At 46.9% G+C, this 20787-nt stretch overlaps 1 protein-coding gene across 1 annotated transcript in view; it reads left to right on the top strand.

The window, feature by feature from the left end:
- Positions 1 to 20787, top strand: part of TSPOAP1 (TSPO associated protein 1) — a 249325-nt gene that overhangs the window by 179411 nt on the left and 49127 nt on the right. Inside the window, exons 17-18 of the mRNA XM_069759747.1 lie at positions 9144 to 9295; positions 9500 to 10066. Of these exons, the coding sequence (XP_069615848.1) occupies positions 9144 to 9295; positions 9500 to 10066 (719 nt within the window). The remainder of the gene's footprint in view (positions 1 to 9143; positions 9296 to 9499; positions 10067 to 20787) is intronic.

Consider the following 20787-nt stretch of genomic DNA (forward strand, 5'->3'; position numbering starts at 1 on the left):
TAGGATCTGATGGGTTGAGGTGGATTCAGGTATCCTCCGGTAATGTTGATAAGAAGTCAGGACTGGAGCGGAAGGTAATCCACGGTTTCCAGGTAAGTCTAAACGAGGTGAGGGATTCTTGTGTATTGGCAACTAACTCAGCAGTGTGGTATAGAAGGTCAATTTTATCTAGTACTTGTCTTTTGGTGGGTGTGAGAGTAGATTTCCAGAAAGTGGGGATTAGATATTTCCCGGCTGCTATTATGTTGCTTGCTAGTTTCGAGGCCGGGGAATTCTCGGGCCATAGGGGTTGGTTAAGGAGAGTAGATTGAGGAAGTAAGAGAGTGTTTTGATCTAGCACCTTAGAGATTACGTTCGAGACCATTTGCCAAAAGGGGACAATTTTTGGGCAAGACCACCAGATGTGCAGATAGGAGCCTGAGTCTGAACGGCATCTCCAGCACAGATCGGGAGTGGAGGGGTGCCAATGATGGAGTTGGGTTGGAGTGCGGTACCACCTAGATATTACCTTATATGAGTTTTCTTGTATTTTTACGCATTGTGAGGGTCCGTGAGATTTGTTGTAGATAGAGGCAATCTGGTCGTCCGTGAAAGAGATGGTGAGATCTCTCTCCCAGAGACCTATGAAGGCTCTTTTGACATCGGCGCCATCCATCAACAGAAGGTTGTAAATTTTTGATAGGACTTTTTTGGGTGGGTTTTTGTGGGCGCACAATTGTTCGAAGGGAGTCAGAGGGCGGAGCAAATCTAACTGTCTTTTGTGCTTATGGCAGTAATCTTTTAATCTTTTGTAGTGAAGAAAAGAAATATTTAATTGTGGGTTCGAGGCCTGGAATTCAGCGAGGCTCATTAGGGACCCGTCGATAAAAAGAGTGTCAAGCGGTATAGGAGAGTTAAAGTTACTGGTGGAGCTGGGGGGATCTTTAGGTAATTTAAAGGGGATGGGACCCGCGATGTCTTGTATAGTCAGAATTGGGGAGGTAGGCGGGGTTAATTTGGGAAATTCTGTTCTCCAAATTTTGAGAATAGCGGTTGTAATTTCGTTGAGTAGCAGTTGGTCTAGGTTTGTGTGGTTATACAGAAGGGCTAATGTCCTAAGGGGAATAGGGGCTAGATGTTCTTCAATTGGTATCCACACTTTTTCTGAAGGATTTCTAATCCAATCTACTACTCTAGTGAGCATCGCTGCTCGGTAGTATTTGAAGATATCCGGGGCCCCCATTCCTCCTTTTGACTTCGGCATGGCAAGAGAATTGGCATTGATTCTTGGGCGTTTGCCATTCCAGATGTAGTTACTGAAAAAAGAGTTTATCTTCGATAGATAGTGCTTTGGGATGTAGATGGGGAGCATCTGGAATAAATATAAGAATTTGGGTAAGATAATACTTTTCAAGAGGTTTTTTCTGCCCATCCAAGATAGGAAGGGGGCTCTCCAGGACTGTACCGTGGAGGTAGCTTGTTTCAACAGGGGGATGATATTAAGTTCCAGAAGCTCCCCCGTCGATCTCCCGATCTTAATCCCTAGGTTGGTGATGAAACTCGAGGGCCATTTGAAGGGGTATAGTTTTTTTAATTTGTCTATAGCGGGGTTGGGGATATTAATGCTGAGAGCTTCCGATTTAGTAATGTTGATTTTGTAGTTAGAAAGCTTCCCGTATAGGTCTAATATGCGGACGAAGGCAGGGATGCCCTCCTCGGGATCCGATAGGAATACCAAGAGATCATCAGCGAACGCTGCAGATTTATGGTGAAAACTACCCATCTGGATTCCCTTAATGCCTGGATCTTGTTGAATGCTCTGAATGAGAGGCTCCATGGCCAATACATATAGAATCGGAGAGAGAGGGCATCCCTGCCTCGTGCCATTTTGAATGGAGAAAGGGTCCGATAGTAGATTGTTTATTCTTAAACGGGCAGTGGGGGTAGTGTACATTTGGAAAATGGCATCTACAAGTTGAGGGGGGATGTGAAAAGCAAGAAGTGTTTCTCGAAGGAATATCCAGTCCACCCTGTCAAAGGCCTTTTCAGCGTCTGTTCCCAGTAGGACGAGTGGGGTTTTCCGTATTTTTGCGTACTGAATAAGGTGAAGAATTCTAGCTGTATTGTCCCTTCCCTCACGTCCTATCACGAAGCCCGATTGATTGAGAGAAATGAGTTGTGGCATGAGCTCCGCCAATCTCCCCGCAATAAGACTGGCATAAATTTTTAGATCAACATTGAGTAGGGAGATAGGCCTATAGCTTCCACAGCATTCTGGGTCTTTACCTTCTTTATGAAGAAGAGAAATGTGGGCTTCTAGTGACTGAGAAGGGAAAGGATTCCCACCCAGGACTGCGTTACAGACGTTCAGGAGGTACGGGCCTAAGATATCAGCAAAGGTTTTGTAATAGATTTTAGGGAGCCCATCTGGGCCAGGGACCTTCCCCCTACCCCCCCCAGACAGGGTGGACTGGAGGTCAGAGAGGTCGAAGGGTCTGAGTAGGCAATCTTGCTGGAGGTTGGTTAGTGTAGGGAGGTGTAAGGAGGATAAGAAAGCTTGGACATGGGATCTCCTCTGATTTTTATCTTCTGTTGTGTCATTATGTCGGAGTTGGTATAGGTCTTTATAGAAGGACAGAAAGGAGTCGGTGATTTGATTATAATGCTGGAGGACTTTGCCATCTTTAGATTTGATTCTGTGGATAAATGTACGGGTTTGGCGTTTTTTGATCAGCGAGATCATGAGTTTAGAGGCTTTGTCTCCGTGAGCAAAGATTTTGTTTTTCCAGGATAGATAATGTTTGGAAGACTGTGTGTTGAGGAGGTCCCTGAGAGATTGGCGTTTCTCGGTGAGTTGGGTGAGTGTAGTTTGAGAGAGTTCCTTTTTGTGTTGGGTATCCAGAGCTACGATATCATTGTATAAGGCAAGGATTTTTGATTTCCTTTGTTTGTTTAGGAAAGAGGCAATTGAAATAAAAACCCCTCGGATTGTGGCCTTATGTGCTTCCCATAACACGGGAGGAGTTATGTCTGGAGAAGCGTTAATATTGAAAAACTCTTGAAGCGACTCACGGATACGGTTTTTAATTCCTCGCTATGTAGTATAGACTCGTTGAGCCTCCATGAGTTGAAACTAGAGTATGGTTTGTGAAATTCTAATTTAGTCAGTACCACAGAGTGGTCCGAGTGTATGGCAGGGATTATTTCAGCTTTTAATGTGGAAGGTAGAATGGATCTGGATACCAGTATGTAGTCAAGGCGGTGATAGGAATTATGGGGATGCGAGTAATATGTGAAATCAATATCAGAAGGGTGCAGATATCTCCAGGCATCGATCAGCTCTAATGAATGAATGGTTGATTTAAAGCGTGCCAAATCTTTCAGAGAAATAGAGCTTTTTTTTGTAGATGTGTCCAGAGATGGATCTAGAGCGACATTCAGATCACCCCCTAGGATGACTACACCTTCCTGGAATGTACGTAGGAGGGATAAGGCTTTGCGAAGCCATTTAAGGTGGCGTTTGTTGGGGGCATATAGACTGCCTAGGGTCACCATGTTACCGGCTATAAGCCCCTTGATGAAAACGTAACGGCCTTCAGGATCAATCTTGCTGTCTAGGAGGAGGAAGGGGACATCCCTAGCAAGGGCTATTGAGACGCCTCTAGATCCTTTTTGGGGGGAGCTAGCGTGGAACCATCTGTCAAAGAAGCATTTCTCAAAGGAAGGGGTCTTGTCGGGGATGAAATGGGTCTCTTGCAAGAGTAGTATATCGTAGCCTGATTTTTTGAAGAAGGCAAGTGTTTGTGACCTTGGGATTGGGGAGTTTAGACCGTGTGAGTTGTGTGAAATAATCTGAAAAGACTTACGGTTTACCGTCATGGTGGAAGTGATTGAAGGCAAGTTGGATGAGGATGAGACTCGACCATCGGATCCAGAGGAGGGAAAAGAAGGAGAGGGGTGGGAGAGATGGATGAGAAAGAGGGGGTTAGAATGGTAGATACACAGTAGTAAAAAAACCATTGACGTAGAGCATGAGGGTAGATAACCTTAAGTGAGGGGGAAAACATTGCAATTTTAACATCTAGGGAGGGAGAAAAAAGGGGATCAAGTAAAAGGGAGTTATAATTAGCTTCATGGTATAGGAGGCTAAGACTCCTAAATTGGCGGTGATAACGCTGCACAAGTATTTAACTTTATGGGCTAGTGATAAATGTCACAAAGCCCTTGAAACCATAAAGAACGTAGAGAAGTAGGTAAACAAAAAAGAAAAACGTTAGTGATTCTCCATTGTTCATCCGCCAGGATCATCTTCCTCGTCCCTAGGTGGCGTGCCTTTTGAAGAGCGACGTTTTGATCTTGAGGATTTCAGGGTAGATGCGTCTTGCCACGAAGGGGGGATGGGGAGAGATTTCAGACGGTGGGCCTCACAAGAAGTTTCTAGGACAAGCGGTTGGTCGAGTTGAATCTCCAAGGCTTCGCAGACAGATTTAATATCGGCGGTAGATTTAATAAGAAATTTCCGATCTTTTGCGGATATGGAGATACCAAAGGGGAAGAGCCAGCGATATGGATAATGCCTTTGTTGAAGGATTGAGGTGAGAGGTCTTAAAAGGCGTCTTTTATAGAGCGTGGAGGCAGAGAGGTCTTGGAAAATTTGGATTGGGGTTCCTCCAAAAGTGATAGAGTCTGCTTCTCTGGCTCTTTTCAGAAGTAGGTCTTTTGTTCTGAAGTCGAGGAAACGACATAAGACATCTCGAGGAGCTTCGTCGGGCTTCGGTTTGGGCCTCAGTGCTCTGTGGACTCTCACCATATCAAGTTCTGATGAGTCTGAGGAAGTAAGGATTGAGTGAAAAATTTCAGTGACGGTGGAAATCAAGGCATCTGGAAGTATGGACTCGGGGACACCTTTGAGTCTCAGATTGTTCCTTCTTTCCCTATTTTCATGGTCTTCCAGTATGGTATATATCTTATTGATGTGGTCCTCATGCCGTTTATGGCAAGTTAGATTGGAGTTAGAGCTTTGGACTATTTCCGCATGGGAGGCCTCTATCGCTTCAATTCTGTGTCCCAGTTGGCTGAGGTCTTGCTTGATGGTAGAGAGATCTCTGCTTATGGGTTCTAATGTTTTGCCTAGAATCCTTTTAATAAATGATCTCGTTACCAGATCACCCTTGTCCTGGTCGTCATTGTCTCCGTCGCTCTCTCGTTCGGATTCTGAGTAAGTTTCTGGATCTTTCCCTATTGAGTGAGAGGATTTAGCAGAGTTGGATGTGTTGCCTTGCTTTTTCAGGAATTTATCCATGTCTGCAAGAGGTTTGGAGCTGGTGGACTTTAACCCCGATCTCGTCAGCTTTTGTGAGGGTTTCACCATCATGCTTGAGGTGTGCAGCAAATAATGAGAACTCCCAGATCACCCTCAGTTTCTCCCAGGTGTGGGTTTACATCTTATGGGGGTTGGTGAGGAACCAAGGAAGAGAGATTAGGTGAAGCTTAAAATTGGCTTTTATAGGGAGCTAGTAACACATCTACAGTTATCGTGCCAACCTAATGGATGTTAATCAGGTGGGTATGGGGCAGCAGGAGATAAGGTGTACTTGTGGTCTGTATATAAAGAGTTAACTCAGCACAAGAAGTAGCTTTCTGTTTATGTTTAATCAGGTACTGTTGCCCTCAGCGTCCACATTAAACTGTTCCAGTCCAGCAAGAGTTAAACAATTGGGTATGGGGCAGCAGGAGATGAAGTGTGTTTATGGGTTGCAGACTTGAAGCGATCCCAACATGAGGTGCAGTCCCTGCACTGCACACACCCTCCACAGCCAGACAGAGCTTCTTATCTGTCACGGGGGTTGTTTTCACTCTGTGTGGCTAATTATTTTTCGTGGGAATCAGGAGCAGAGCAGCCTGTTGCTGCTTTTTTAAGCTGTGTGCAATTTTGTTGCTTGGTTACACTCTGTATCCCTCCGCCCTGTATATAGTGCGAGGTGCCTGCAGCATCTGTTCTAATGCAGTCTGGTGAGACTCCTGGGAGTAAAAAATAGTGCAGGGGTATGACTTGGGCTGCTGGTCCCTCTGCTCTTCACTGCACACTAATCGCCGGGGTTCCAATGCAGGTGAGACTACCACGCTGTTGTTAGTTAGTTGGCAGCGTTAGGTAGTGCAGGCGCGCAGCTAGGAGTGCGTGTCCTTCCGCCCTACACACAGTGCTGCTGGTGGGACGTTTGGGAGATGTAAATAGTGCAGGGGAATGACTGGAGCTGCGGATCCCTCCGCCCTGCACTAGACGTCGGCTGCTGATGAAGCTGAGCGGCCGGAACTACTTCACTGCTGTCACTTGCAGTGATGTGTGCTTCCGCCCCTGATTTTAAGCTCTCCCACTTGTGTGCCTCCTATGGTGGGGAAGAAGGGGGATCGCTGGGGATATGTAGCACAAATAAAGTTGCCCCGCAGGCTGAATTTAGTAGCACACTATCTGTAGCTGTGCCTTTAGATCTGTGCTGTTGCAGGGACTATTTTTCCCCTATGCAGCTGCTCTGTATGAGCGATCCTGAAATTTGGTTACTTTTCTTCCACTTTTTTTTATTAAGTAATTAGAAGCATTTATTTAAGTGATGCTAATGTTCCAGTCGCCAATCACCCTCCTTCCTCCTTTCCTCCTTCCACTCCTAACCGGCTATGATCAAGATTGCAGGTGCCAATAGGTTGCTTACATACAAGTGTCACCCTCTTTGTACTCCCGTAGTCTGGACTTCATAGGAGATTGTAATTTCTACTATGTACTGCAATAGTGTAGTATTGCAATAAATAGTGCAAGCTATCAAGATTACAGTTTAACCCCTTAGTGACCGAGCCAAATTTTTTAAATCTGACCAGTGTCACTTTATGTGGTAATAACTCTGCAACGCTTCAACAAATCCCAGTGATTTTGAGATTGTTTTTTCGTGACACATTATACTTTATGATAATGGTAAATTTTGTTCAACATTTTTTGTGTTTATCTATAAAAAATATCAAAAATTTGAGAAAAATGTTAAAAAATTAGCAATTTTCTAAATTTGAATGATTATCCCTTTAATCCAGATGGTCATACCACAGCAAACCATTAATAAATAACATTTCCCACATGTCTGCTTTACATCAGGACCATTTGTAAAATATTATTTTATTTTGTTAGCAGTTTATGAGGTTTAAAAATGTAGCAGCAATTTTTCATTTTTTCAAAGAAATTTACAAAATTTATTTTTTTAGGGAACTATCCATGTTTGAAGTGACTTTAGGGGTCCCATATATTGGGAAACCCACAAACGTGATACCATTTTAAAAACAGCACCCCCTGACATATCAAAAACTGCGGTCAGGTAGTTTATTAACCCTTCAGGTGCTTTACAGGAATTAATGCAAAGTGGTATGACAGAAATGAAAATGTGTATTTTTACCACCTAAATGTCTCTAACTTCTGAACAGATTACTACAGCCGTCAGACTCCAAGGCCGCTATTTGGCCATGAATTGCCATGGCAAACATCAGGACAACAAAATCATGATCTGAGGGTACCAATTGGGACAAAGAAGATGCCCCCACGCTCTGTTAACCATTTATAATGATGTAGTCACTATTGACAGCAGCATCTAAGGGGTTAAACAGATTTAGATGGTGCAAATACTGATCGTGGCTGATACAGCAAGTTGTCAGCTATAGTGTAAAACTGACAGATGCTGGATTGTCACCTGTATGGGGAGGCTATTCTCTTATATCTCAGGTCAATTAAAAGGCGTATTGGCGGTCATTAAGGGGTTAAAGTAAAAACAAATGAAAAAATACCTATATTTTTTCAAATATTAAAAAAATAAAAATGTTAAATTGCACACTTTTCCCAATCCAAAAGTAAATAAATAAAAGTAGAAAATAAACCTATGTATCACTATTTATTTCTGGGCAAGCCTGTAAATATAAAATTAACCTGTACAGTAAACGTCATAAAATCAAAATAAATTGAAATATCCGAGTTGTCGTCTTTCTGTTACCACACCTCCCCTACAAATAAAATAAGCGATCAGCGACAGCTCTGCAAATACAAAAATTGACTTTACATCACTCCATCAATTGAGAAGTTAAAAAGAAAAGTTCAGAAAATATACAAGTTTGTTATCACTATAATCATATCGACCTGGAGGACCATTTTGCCAGGTAATTTTAACCGCACTCCAAAAAGTGTAAGGACTAAAAGGAATGCAATGGCAGAATTGCATTTTTTTCACCTTTTTACTCCACTTGGATTTTTTTTTTGATTTTCAGTATATTATATGGTAAAATGAATGTTGTCATTCAAAACTACAACCCGTCTTGCAAAAAACAAGTCCTCATATGGCTATGTCAATTGAAAAATAAAAAGTTATGATTCTGAAAAGAAGTGGAGGGAAAAGTGAACGCTAAAATCAAATGTCTGTGTCCTTACAGGGCATCTGTCAGTAGGATCAACCCTCCTAAGCGGTCTATATGGGCATGCAGGTCATAGGAAGCTGAATAAAATGATACTTTAATATCTCTGATCCAATATCTTATTCCAGAGAAATCCATATTTTTCTTAATATGTAAATGAGGCATTAAGATCTATGGACCAGACATAGATCTCCCCGAGATTCTGTCTCCAGAGCTTCTTTTAAATGAAAGGAGGAGTTACCAGTGTGCATGATGTAATGACTGACAACTCCTTTCATTTAATATTTAGAGGCAGATTGTCAGGTAGATCAGTGTCGGCCCATAGATCTTAACGGATCGCAGATATTAAGGTATTATTTTATTCAGGTTCCTATGACCTATATGCCCATATAGGTCATAGGAGGTTTAAGAGGTTAATCAGACACATTTTACAGCAATCCTAAGTTTTGTCCCCTTTTCTAGACTTTTCTGAACTGTCTAGTGAGGCACAAAAAAAGTCTAAAACATAACAAGTCATAGATATAATAAGTCTGAATAGTTTACTAGGTTTTTGTTGCTGGAGGAGTTCAGGTGTATTTACCTTAGTAAATCTCCTTCAGTTGACTTAATGCATATATGGAAAATCACATTTTGGCATTTGGCACATTTTGGCAATTTTTTGTTTATTAAAAATATGTATATTTGTATTATCATTCTGCATGTTTATATTTTTTCTTGCATATATACAGGTCCTCCGGATGCTCCTCTTGACGTCCAGGTTGAGATGGGTCCAAAACCTGGTGTTTTGCTGATCACTTGGCTACCAGTAACAATAGACGCAGCGGGGACATCTAATGGGGTCAGAGTGACTGGCTATGCAGTGTACGCTGATGGACAAAAGGTAGATTCTCCTCTTTGGAACGGGCATGCCCAATACTACAGTTTTAAACAAATTAAGAAAGAAGATAAAAGTTTCTGTTCCTGAATAAAAGCAGTTCCAAAAGTGGTCATATGAGCCTAATAATTGTTTATATCAAATAATATTAGTCCTAAGTGATGCATTATTTCTATAGTTTGCACTTTACTAGTCTCCTTTGTGTTTCAGGTACTTGAAGTGGCGTCTCCTACGGCTGGGAGTGTATTAGTGGGAGCCTCTCACTTACAACTCCTGCAGGTGTCTCGGGAAATATCTGTGAGAACCATGTCCCCCAGCGGAGAATCCATTGACTCAGTGCCAGCTCACATACCCTCTGCCTTTGTAAAGGTCCCTGACAGTCCTTCCTTGTCACATTCCTTTTCTAACACTAGCCTTATATGTGAGCAAGCATCAGGGCAAAACCTGTCTTCTCAATCTGAACGATTTCCTCCTATGCCTCTTACTACATCGTCTCCTTGTTCGCTTCATAATCCACCAGCCTCTACTTCCCAAGCGGATTTCTCCATCCCTATAAACTGTATTAGAGATGACTGTGTAGACGCTCTGCCAGTGCGGGTCCCGGCACTCAGCTCTTCCCCAGGTTACTGCCAAGGACCTTCTTCCAGTTCAGAGCCTGCGGAGTTACAAGTAACATGTCAAGGTACACAGGACAAAGTCACTAGCAATGGTCCTGAAGCTGCCAGACCTGAACACACACTACAGCCTGGGGCCGCCGCACCACAAGAACACAGTCAGGTACGCATTATGCTACAATCTGAAAACCCACTCATGTTACAAGCAGTTTAAGTGACTCTTCACCTTTTCTTGCCATATTGGCTCTCCCTATATGTGTTTAGTAATTGGAGCTTTATTTTTCTCATATACCGCTATAAATCCATTGAATTTGACATACATTTAAATGATATGGACACTATAGGGGTCATTTTATTTGGACTTAATTGCATGTATTTTAGGCTAAAAATATTTGCAATTGGGTTTCATTCAAAATTTTGCACCTTTTGGCTTTTAGTGCTGTAACTCTTTTCTCCTCTCCTCCCAGCTGATATATGGGCACATTAAGGGCTCTTTCAAAAGAGTGTATTATATGGTCATGTGCAGTCTGAATAGGAAATTAGACCAAACCGCACTCTGACTGGTGTAATTCAATAGGGCTGTTCAGATAACAAAAGTCGCAACACGCACGATTCTCTTCTGTATATCCAATGAGACGTGCCCATTCAAGTCTTTGGGAGCACAAAACAAATCGGATCCCATATGAAAGATCCATATTGCATCTGGCTTTTCCATTATTGACCTAGGAAACTGTATTTGATCATCTACATTTCTTTATCGCCTCTCATTGGGGGACACAGGAACCATGGGGTGTATGCTGCTGCCACTAGGAGGCTGACACTATGCAAATAAAAAAGTTAGCTCCTCCTCTGCAGTGTACACCCCACCGACTGGCATTATACTCTTCAGTTTAGCTTAGTGTCAGTAGGAGGTGGACACGGGTCTTTCATTAGACCCTTATCTACCTCAATGTGCGTCGTTTCTTTTCAGGTTTTTCCGGAGGGATACAGGGTGAGCAGTCACACCTGTAGTCCCACAAGCGGACTATGAGTACGGCGTGTACTGCCACCCCGTATCCTCATAGATCCCTCTCCAGGACCAAGATCCTAGCACACAAGCGTGCTCAGAAGTCCGGTCCTGGCTCCGTCCCCCACCCACTCGCCCACCAGAGCCTGTCGGTTGTGGAGACGAGGACGTCCATCAGCTCCCTGGACGTCTCATACCCTTCCTGTCAGGTTAGTTTCGGCGTGGGATGTTTTAGGTGAGTATTTTCCCCAGTCCCATCCCACATCTTTTATAGGGGGGGGTCTTGTTAGGGGCTCCCAGCCTCCTTTCATACCTGTCAACACCATGATGCGTCCATACAGTGACGCGGTCGGGATTGTTGTGTCGCGCTGCGACATCCGTAGGTGCGCTTTCTCCCCCCACAGCACCTCTTCCCCCAATTCAGATACGGGGGCCCTCTGCCTTCTTTCCGGCGCTGGGCCCTTACAGGCTGCTGCGCCGTTCTTCTGTATGCCTGCACGTTGGGCTGCCATACGTTCCCCCCTGCGGCGCACCACTCGGTGCTGCGGCTCTTCATGGGGCACCATCCACAGCGCGGCAGCCCTGCAGGCTGTCGCGCTGCTTCTCCCTGCGGCGCTCTGCTCTGGCGCCGCGGGAGGTCTTTCTCTGGGCGCCCCTCAGCGGCGCAGCCTGGTGGGCGACCGCGCCGCTAGCTGTCTCTTAGGGCACTCTATTCCGGCGCCTTGGCTCCTTTCCTCGGCCGCCGGCCCCTAATTTAGGCCCCGGCTTCTGTCGGGGCCTACTTCCGGTTTTCGGGCCCCTCACTTCCGGCTCTGCGGGCGGGCTTTTTCCCGCCCGACTTACTGTGCCCTGCCTACCGGCGCCCCTGCGTCTGGCTCCGCCCCCTTCCTCCTGGGACACTCGTCTGGTGTGAGCACCGCTTTGTACCGGCAGCAGCACCAGCCCTCGCAAGCGCACCCGCACCTTCGTACGCATCCTCTGTGGGCAGCTCTATCTGCGCTGAATTCAGCTCCTCAGGGCACTTCGACAAGTGGGACATCTCCCAGGACCGGGTCCGTGAGTAGCTGCACTGCAGACTGACACCCCCCTCTGCCCACTGTCCCCTAACCCACTGGCATCTTCAGGGTCCCTCAAAATGTCTACCTCTAAAGGGGGCCGCTCTCGCCCCGCTACTTCTTCTTCATCTACTGCCTTAGTCACGTACTTTGCATGTTCGTCCTGTAACAGCAAACTTCCCTCAGGTCAGTCCTCCCCGCTGTGTCAGTCCTGCAGCAACCCAATTGTTCCCACCGCCCAGGATCCCCCGGCTGTTCCGCCCGAGAGTGATCCCCCCATCCCAGGCTGGGCCGCCTCTCTGTCACAATCGGTGGCCGATTTAACACGGGTATCTCAAACCCTAGTGTCCGCGCTGGATCGGTTACCCCTGCAGACCCCTGCAGTGGCCAGCGGGTCGCAGGAACCGCCGCCCGAGCCCTCCTTGATAAGCCACAAAAGGTCCAGACAGGAACGTCGGTCTGAGTCCTCTTCGCGCTCCATCTCGCCGCTCGGCCCTCCCCTGCGGTTGGTGTCCCACCGATCCTCCTCCCCTGAGTCAGGCGAGGCATTATCTGATGCGCCCTCGGAGGATATTTCGGAGCTGGATCCTAACCAAATCACCACCATGAGTGAGACAGTCCAGAACCTCATTGGGGCAATAAACCAAACCTGTGGCATCAAGGATCCCTCTACGGAACTCGCAGATCAGGCGGTTTCGTTTAGACGGGCCAAACCACCTTCTAAATTTTTCGCTCCTCATCCGGAATTCGAGGAAATCTTGTCCAGAGAGAGAGAGAATCCAACCAGACGTTTTCAGAGGGGAAAACGCCTGGGGGTGTTATATCCGTTTTCACCAGAACTTACCGCCAATTGGACGGTCTCTCCCTCGGTGGATCCCCCTGTTTCCAGGCTGTCCACCAACACGGTGCTTCCACTGTCCGGCGGAGCGTCTCTGAAGGATTCTAACGACAGAGTTATAGAATCCTTCGCGAAATCTGCCTTTGAAGCGGCTTCAGCAGCGCTATGCCCAGCCTTTGCTTCCACCTGGGCTTCAAAATCCATCTCAAAATGGGCCAAGGATCTACGGCGAGGTATCCTTGACGGGGCACCTCCTGCGCAATTGGCGGAACTTGCCAACCAGATTTCCCACGCTGGTGAATACCTGGTTTCCGCCTCCCTGGATGTCGCGTCTTGTGCGGCTCAGGCTTCCAGCAATGCCGTTGCCATCCGCCGGACCGTTTGGCTCAAGGCCTGGCAGGCGGACTTGTCCTCCAAAAAGTCCCTCACTAGTCTGCCCTTCCAGGGCTCTCGTCTCTTTGGTTCCCAGCTGGACCAAATCATTAAGGACGCCACCGGGGGTACAAGTTCTCTTCTCCCCCAGGCTAAACCTCGTCGCCCTCCTCCTAGACGACCGTTTCGCTCTTTTCGGCCTTTTCGTCGCTTCGCTGCGTCGAACTCCTTTTCCCAGCAGCAACAGAGGCCACAGGCACGTCAAGAGAGGAAGGCGGTGTCCTTCAGGCCCACTCCGTCCTGGCGTCCTCGCTTTTCCCAGGGTAGATCGTCCAGGCCCAGGACTGGAAGATCCACCTCCGCATGACTCTTGGCAAGACTCCAGCCCAACTCCCAGGTTGGGGGGCCGTCTTCTCCGTTTCAGGGACGTCTGGATTTCCGCAGTGGAGGATGCATGGGTCAGGGAAGTTGTATCCTCGGGATACAAGATAGAGTTCGCCTCCCGACCCAGGGATCGTTTCTTCCAATCCTGTCCTCCAAAAGATCCCGCTCTGGTTCCGGGCTTCTTCGCAGCCATCGCTTCTCTGCTCAAATCCGGGGTAATCGTTCCCGTCCCAGAAAAGGAACGGTACACGGGCTTCTACTCGAACCTCTTTGTGGTACCGAAAAAAGACGGCAAGGTTCGTCCCATTCTGGACCTCAAATTGCTGAACAGGAGGGTTCACCTGAGACACTTCAGGATGGAATCCCTTCGTTCAGTAATTGCTTCCATGGAGGCTCAGGAATTTCTATGCTCTATAGATATCCAGGACGCCTACCTACATGTTCCGATATTTCCCGGACATCACCGTTTCCTGCGCTTCGCAGTGCAACAAGATCGTTTTCAGTTCGTCGCCCTGCCGTTCGGCCTCGCAACCGCGCCAAGGGTGTTCACGAAAATCATGGCGGCACTGATGGCCATCTTGAGAGTCAGAGGCTTGGTCCTGTTTCCATACCTCGACGACATCCTCATCAAGGCTCCGTCCTTTGCTCAGGCCCACGAAAGCCTGTCCATAGTTCTCGACACGTTATCCCGTTTCGGGTGGCTGGTCAACCGGAAGAAGTCCTGCCTTATTCCTTCTCAGCGCATCATCTTTCTGGGCATGCTTTTCGACACTCATCAGTCCAGAGTCTTCCTTCCCAAGGACAAGAGATCCACCCTTTGTCGGGACATACGCTTGCTCCAGGGTCCTCGGCCTCCCTCCCTCCGATCGGCCATGAAGGTTCTGGGGAGGATGGTAGCTACCTTGGAAGCGATTCCCTTCGCACAATTCCATTCTCGACCCCTTCAGCAAGCCATTCTGTCTCAGTGGGACAGGTCGGTCTTCTCCCTGGATCGGCCGATCAGACTCTCCTTTCGGGTCAAGCGGTCTCTCAACTGGTGGCTGACGTCACCTCTCATCTCCCAGGGCAGGTCCTTCCTTCCGGTTCACTGGCAGGTGGTGACAACGGACGCCAGCCTGATCGGCTGGGGTGCGGTTTTTCGCCACCTGACGGTTCAGGGCCGTTGGTCGCCGCAGGAGTCTTCTCTGCCGATCAACGTCCTCGAAATTCGGGCCATCTTTCTGTCCCTCCGCCATTGGGAAAGGATCCTCAGGGGCCTTCCAGTCCGGGTCCAGACGGACAACGCCACGGCTGTGGCATATGTCAACCATCAGGGGGGGACTCGGAGCTCCTTGGCCCTTGCCGAGGTATCCAAGATCCTCCTTTGGGCAGAGGCAACGGTTCCGGTGATATCCGCGGTGCATATCCCTGGCGTGGAAAACTAGGCCGCAGACTTCCTCAGCCGCGAGGGTCTCGCGGCAGGGGAATGGTCCTTGCATCCGGAGGTCTTCCATCAGATTTGTCTTCGATGGGGAACTCCGGATGTGGATCTCACGGCGTCTCGAATCAACAGGAAGGTTCCGCAGTTCGTCTCCAGGTCCCGCGATCCTCTCGCAGTGGGCGTCGATGCTCTGGCCATTCCCTGGTCACAGTTCGAGCTGCCCTACCTGTTCCCACCCCTTCCATTACTTCCCAAACTTTTGAAGAAGATCAAAGCGGAAGGGGTGCCGGTCATTCTGATCGCCCCGGATTGGCCCAGGAGAGCTTGGTTCGCGGAGCTCGTCAACCTTCTCGCGGACGCTCCCTGGCGCCTTCCAGACAGGCCCGATCTGCTGTCCCAGGGTCCGATCTGCCACCCGAATTCTCGGTCGCTCAGTTTAACGGCGTGGCTGTTGAGACCACGGTTCTAAGAGCGTCCGGCCTTTCGGACCGGGTGATTCACACCATGATTCAGGCTCGGAAGCCTTCTTCTTCCAGGATTTACTACCGCACCTGGAAGGCCTACTTCCGTTGGTGCGAGTCCAACCGCGTTCCGCCTATGGTTTTTTCCCTGCCTTCTCTTTTGGCCTTCCTTCAGGCAGGGCTGGATTCGGGCCTGGCTCTTAGTTCCCTGAAGGGTCAGGTCTCGGCGCTTTCCATCCTCTTTCAGAAGACCTTGGCCTCTCGGCCACAGGTTAGGACCTTCTTTCAGGGGGTAGCCCATGCCGTCCCGCCATACAGGGCCCCTGTGGAGGCATGGGACCTAAACCTGGTACTGGACGTTTTAAAGGTTTCTCCCTTTGAACCTCTTAGGGAGATTCCTTTATCAGTTTTATCTTGGAAGGTGGCTTTTCTTGTGGCCATCACGTCCATTCGCCGCGTTTCCGAGCTGGCGGCACTGTCTTGCCGCCCTCCGTTTTTGGTCATTCACCAGGACAAGGTGGTCTTCCGACCCCCACCTTCTTTTCTTCCTAAGGTGGTTTCCACCTTCCACCTCAACGAGGACATCGTTCTACCTTCCTTTTGTCCAGCTCCGACTCATCCTCTGGAGCGATCGTTGAACAAGCTAGACCTCGTCAGGGCAGTGAGGATTTATCTGGACAGAACGTCCTCTTTCCGGAAGACGGATTCCTTTTTCGTCATTCCTGATGGCACGCGCAGAGGCCAGCCGGCTTCTAAAGCGACTATTGCTCGATGGATCAGAATGGCAATTTTGGAGGCTTACCGGGTCAAGAACAGAGTGCCCCCTCCTGGGATTAAGGCTCACTCTACCCGGGCAGTCGGCGCCTCCTGGGCGGTGCACCACAGGGCTTCCGCCCTACAGCTTTGCAAAGCGGCAACTTGGTCTTCCATCCACACGTTCGCCAAATTTTACAAGGTCCATACCTATGCATCGGCGGACGCCAGCCTAGGCAGAAGGATCCTGCAGGCGGCAGTGGTGAGTCCTCTGACCTGATGGAAGTCTGTTTTTCCCGCCCTTGGGACTGCTTTGGGACGTCCCATGGTTCCTGTGTCCCCCAATGAGAGGCGATAAAGAAAACAGGATTTTTGGTTGCTTACCGTAAAATCTGTTTCTTGAAGCCTCCATTGGGGGACACAGCTCCCTCCCAATGTTTTCTGTTGTTATCTGTTCTATGACTGTTCTCACGTTACAGTTCTCAAGTTTGTGTTTATGGTTTTTCAACCTTGTTTCATTATCTCCTACTGCTTTCTCACTAACTGAAGAGTATAATGCCAGTCGGTGGGGTGTACACTGCAGAGGAGGAGCTAACTTTTTTATTTGCATAGTGTCAGCCTCCTAGTGGCAGCAGCATACACCCCATGGTTCCTGTGTCCCCCAATGGAGGCTTCAAGAAACAGATTTTACGGTAAGCAACCAAAAATCCTGTTTTTAAACTGCTGATGCATAAACACGGATGTCACATGGACATAAAATATGGACACATACAGTACACCTGTCTGCTTTCATGTGGCTATAAATCAGCTAATAGAGGTTCCGCAAGGACACATAAGAGTTACAAAATCTTTGGCAGAAGATCTGACTGACAAATTCTTATTTGTCTCTTTTGCAGCCATTAATAGTACAGCAAAAAAGATAAATGCTTATATAGCAAACATTGCAAATGTTTTATGAAACTCAATTGTAAACATGATTTGTAGCCCAATTTACATGCATTTAAATAATAACAAATGCATTCAAAGTTATCCATATCCTTAGTGAGTACCTATCATCTTAGCAAACTTCTGAGGCGCTAGGAACATGTCAATGAGTTTGGATTTCTTACCAATAATAATAGTAATAAATCAACGTGTGCACAACCCACGAAGGTGCATGGGTAGGTTCCCAAACCGTAATGTCAAATAAGTAAAAAACCCAGCACTCAACTTTGTATGGTGAGAAGAAAAACAGGAGGTTTATTGTATCCCAAGCAAAAAAAAAAACGTTTCGGTCATACAAAGGACCTTCGTCAGTAACAAGCACTGGGATAAAGGAGGAATATTAATGGCTATAAGCACTGTCTCAATGGAGTCCTGGAAACAGCGCTAATGTCAGAGGTAGAAGAATGTATCCTGGTGCAGCCTATGTAGACGGCCAATACCGCGGCATCCACCGCTGTGTCAGACTGACACAGCGGTGGATGCCGCGGTATTGGCCGTCTACATAGGCTGCACCAGGATACATTCTTCTACCTCTGACATTAGCGCTGTTTCCAGGACACCATTGAGACAGTGCTTATAGCCATTAATATTCATCCTTTATCCCAGTGCTTGTTACTGACGAAGGTCCTTTGTATGACCGAAACGTTTTTTTTTTTTGCTTGGGATACAATAAACCTCCTGTTTTTCTTCTCACCATACAAAGTTGAGTGCTGGGTTTTTTACTTATTTGGATTTCTTACCAAGACCCTGCTGATCACTTAAACGGGGGAGCCAAGACTGTCTTGTTTCTCCTCCTCTACAAGTGCCTTCATTTGTTAGATTTGGTGAACAATCCATAGCCATCTCCTTGTGTTGTCTCTCTGTTTGCAGTTATCTGTATCATAGTGGATCCAATTGGCATTAATAGTTTTATAGTTTTAAGGCTGAAGGAAGACACAAATCAATTTCAAACTATAGCTTTACATGTTGATCCAGAGGAAGGCAAAAACCCCATGAGGTACGTGGGGCATTCATTAAAGTGGGTCCCCTGGCCCACTTCCTGTGGACTGAGAGCAATGAAACTTGGCACAGTTATTAGTCACCTCTACATAGGTGCCACCTAGGGACATGCACTTCTCCCATCTCTTTAAGCAACTGTAAACAACTCGCTTGTAGAATTCAACAAGTTGCTCCAAAAGCCATGTTGTGAGTCTGATCATCTGGAAGATGCTTTCCCTTAAAAAAAAAAAAAAAGTCATTGTTGGAAAGAGGTGAAAGTCTGATGGTGCGAGTGAGTAGGGAGGATGCGGTAGAATTTCATAGCCACTGGATCATGCTTCCATTTGGGCAACATTGTGAAGTGGTGCATTGTCTTCCAGAAGGCGGACACCTTTGGTGAGCACGCCACGTCTCTTGGTTTTGATGGCCTCCTGCAATTTCCACAGCAGTGAGGCATAGTATCCCCCAGTTATCATGGTACCCTTTTCTAGGAAATCCATCAATACTACTCCTTTCTGGTCCCAAAATACTGTGAGCATGAGCTTGCTTGCCGAGGACTGGACACGTGAATTCTTTGGAAGCAGTGAGTCATGATGCTTCCATTGTGGCCACTGGACTTTAGTCTTAGGATCATAGTGATGGGACCGAGCTTTCATCCTGTGTGATCAGTCTGTTGTGTCCTCCTGGATTCCATGGCACATGGTCAATAGAGCCTGAGTGCATTAGACTTGTTCTGCTTCTAAAAAGGTGTGAGCAGCCGGGGGAACCCAGCGAGCAGATACCTTATGCATGTGAAGATGGTCTTGGATGATTTTTTTACCATGTACCCCACAGTAATCTTGACATTTTGGGCTAGGTGGTGAATGGTTATGTGGCGATTTCCAAAATGGAGACCTCCACTTGGTGGATGGTGTGTTCATCAATAGCAGGGTGGGGTCACCCTGGAATTGGAGCGGTTTGCACCGAAGTCCGACCACATTTGAATTGACGATGTCTCTTCTTGACTACGTCATATGATGGGAAATCATCACCATAAACCTTTTATCTCTTCGATCGTCTCCTTTGGTGTGCGGCCTTTCAAGTAAAGAAATTTGACTGCTCTGTATTCCACTGGGTCCATTATCATACCTCACACCACTTCAACACCTGTAGAATCAAGACCACTATCAGTTCTGTGTTGCAAATTGGCTCGTAACCTATAGAGACGTATATCATTACACATGTGCAGCCTTTCAGTGTCCTGTGACAAATAGAATTGAGTCAGGAGAAATCTTTAATGAACGCCCCTCGTAGATGCTAATTGCCCCATATTAGAGGAAACATTCCTTCCTAACTCCACATATGGCAATCAATATTATGTTTTGCTTATACGTTATCATCGCTGTCCCCAAAGGGGCACACAATCTAAATTCCCTATCAGTATGTCTTTAAAATGTGGGAGGAAATGGAGAACCCAGAGGAAATCGACGCAAACATGAGGAGAACGTACAAACTCCTTGCAGATGTTGTCCTTGGTGGGAATTGAACACAGGACCCCAGCGCTGCAGTGCTAACTACTGAGCCACCGTGCAATCAGACTTGTTCCCTGGATCAGCATCCCGTCACATAGTCATTCAGGTCCTCCTTAAACTTTATAAGTGAATCCACCATCACGACATCATATGGCTGAGCGTTCTATAGTCTCACTGCTTGTATAGTAAAGATTCTGTATCTATGATGATTGAATGCCCTCTCATCGTACTTGCAGGCCTAGATTTAAGGCTGTGCGCACACATTTCTTATTTTTCGCGGTTTTTTTTTCGTGTTTTTTTTCATTATGAAAACGCGATAAAACCATCAAAAACGCTCACATTAAGCATCCTATTAAAAGAATGTAATCCGCATTTTGTATGCACATGCTGCGTTTTTTTCCTGAGAGGAAACGCATTCCGGAAAAAAATGCAGCATGTTCATCAAATCATGGGGATTCCGCACACATAGGAATGCATTGATCCGCTTACTTTCCACATGGGGCTATGCCCACCATGCGGGAAGTAAGTGGTTTATGTGCGGATGGTACCCAGGATGGAGGAGAGGAGACTCTCCTCCACGGACTGAGCACCATATCACTGTTAAAAAAAAAAATATATATATATATATATGTGTATATATGATCTACTCGCTTTCCGATGGCCCCCAGAGTCCTCCCGCCTCACGGTCATCCCAGGTCCTTCGCACACAGCATCCCTGGGAACGGAAGCCGCCGCGTGCACTGCTGAGGAGATCGGGTGACATCGGAAGGTGAAAATAATCTTTTTTTTTTTTTTATTATTTTTAACGTTATATCTTTTTACTATTGATGCTGCATAGGCAGCATCAATAGTAAAAAGTTGGTCACACACTATGTTTGACAAGTGTGACCAACCTGTCAATCAGTTTTGCAAGCGATGCCACAGATTGCTTGTAAAACGCTAGCATTGTGCAAACTAATTACGCTTGTAAAACGCTAGTGTTTAGCGGGAAAACGCATGCCAATTCCACATCCGATATACCCGCGCCAGGAGTTGCAGAATTTCCGCGGAAATTCCGCAACGTGTGCACTAATGACTTGTTTGTACAGGCAAAACTATGTTCTTGTCATGAGCCTCTGGTAA

Source organism: Ranitomeya imitator, chromosome 3 (assembly GCF_032444005.1).
Source record: "Ranitomeya imitator isolate aRanImi1 chromosome 3, aRanImi1.pri, whole genome shotgun sequence".
NCBI lineage: Eukaryota > Metazoa > Chordata > Amphibia > Anura > Dendrobatidae > Ranitomeya > Ranitomeya imitator.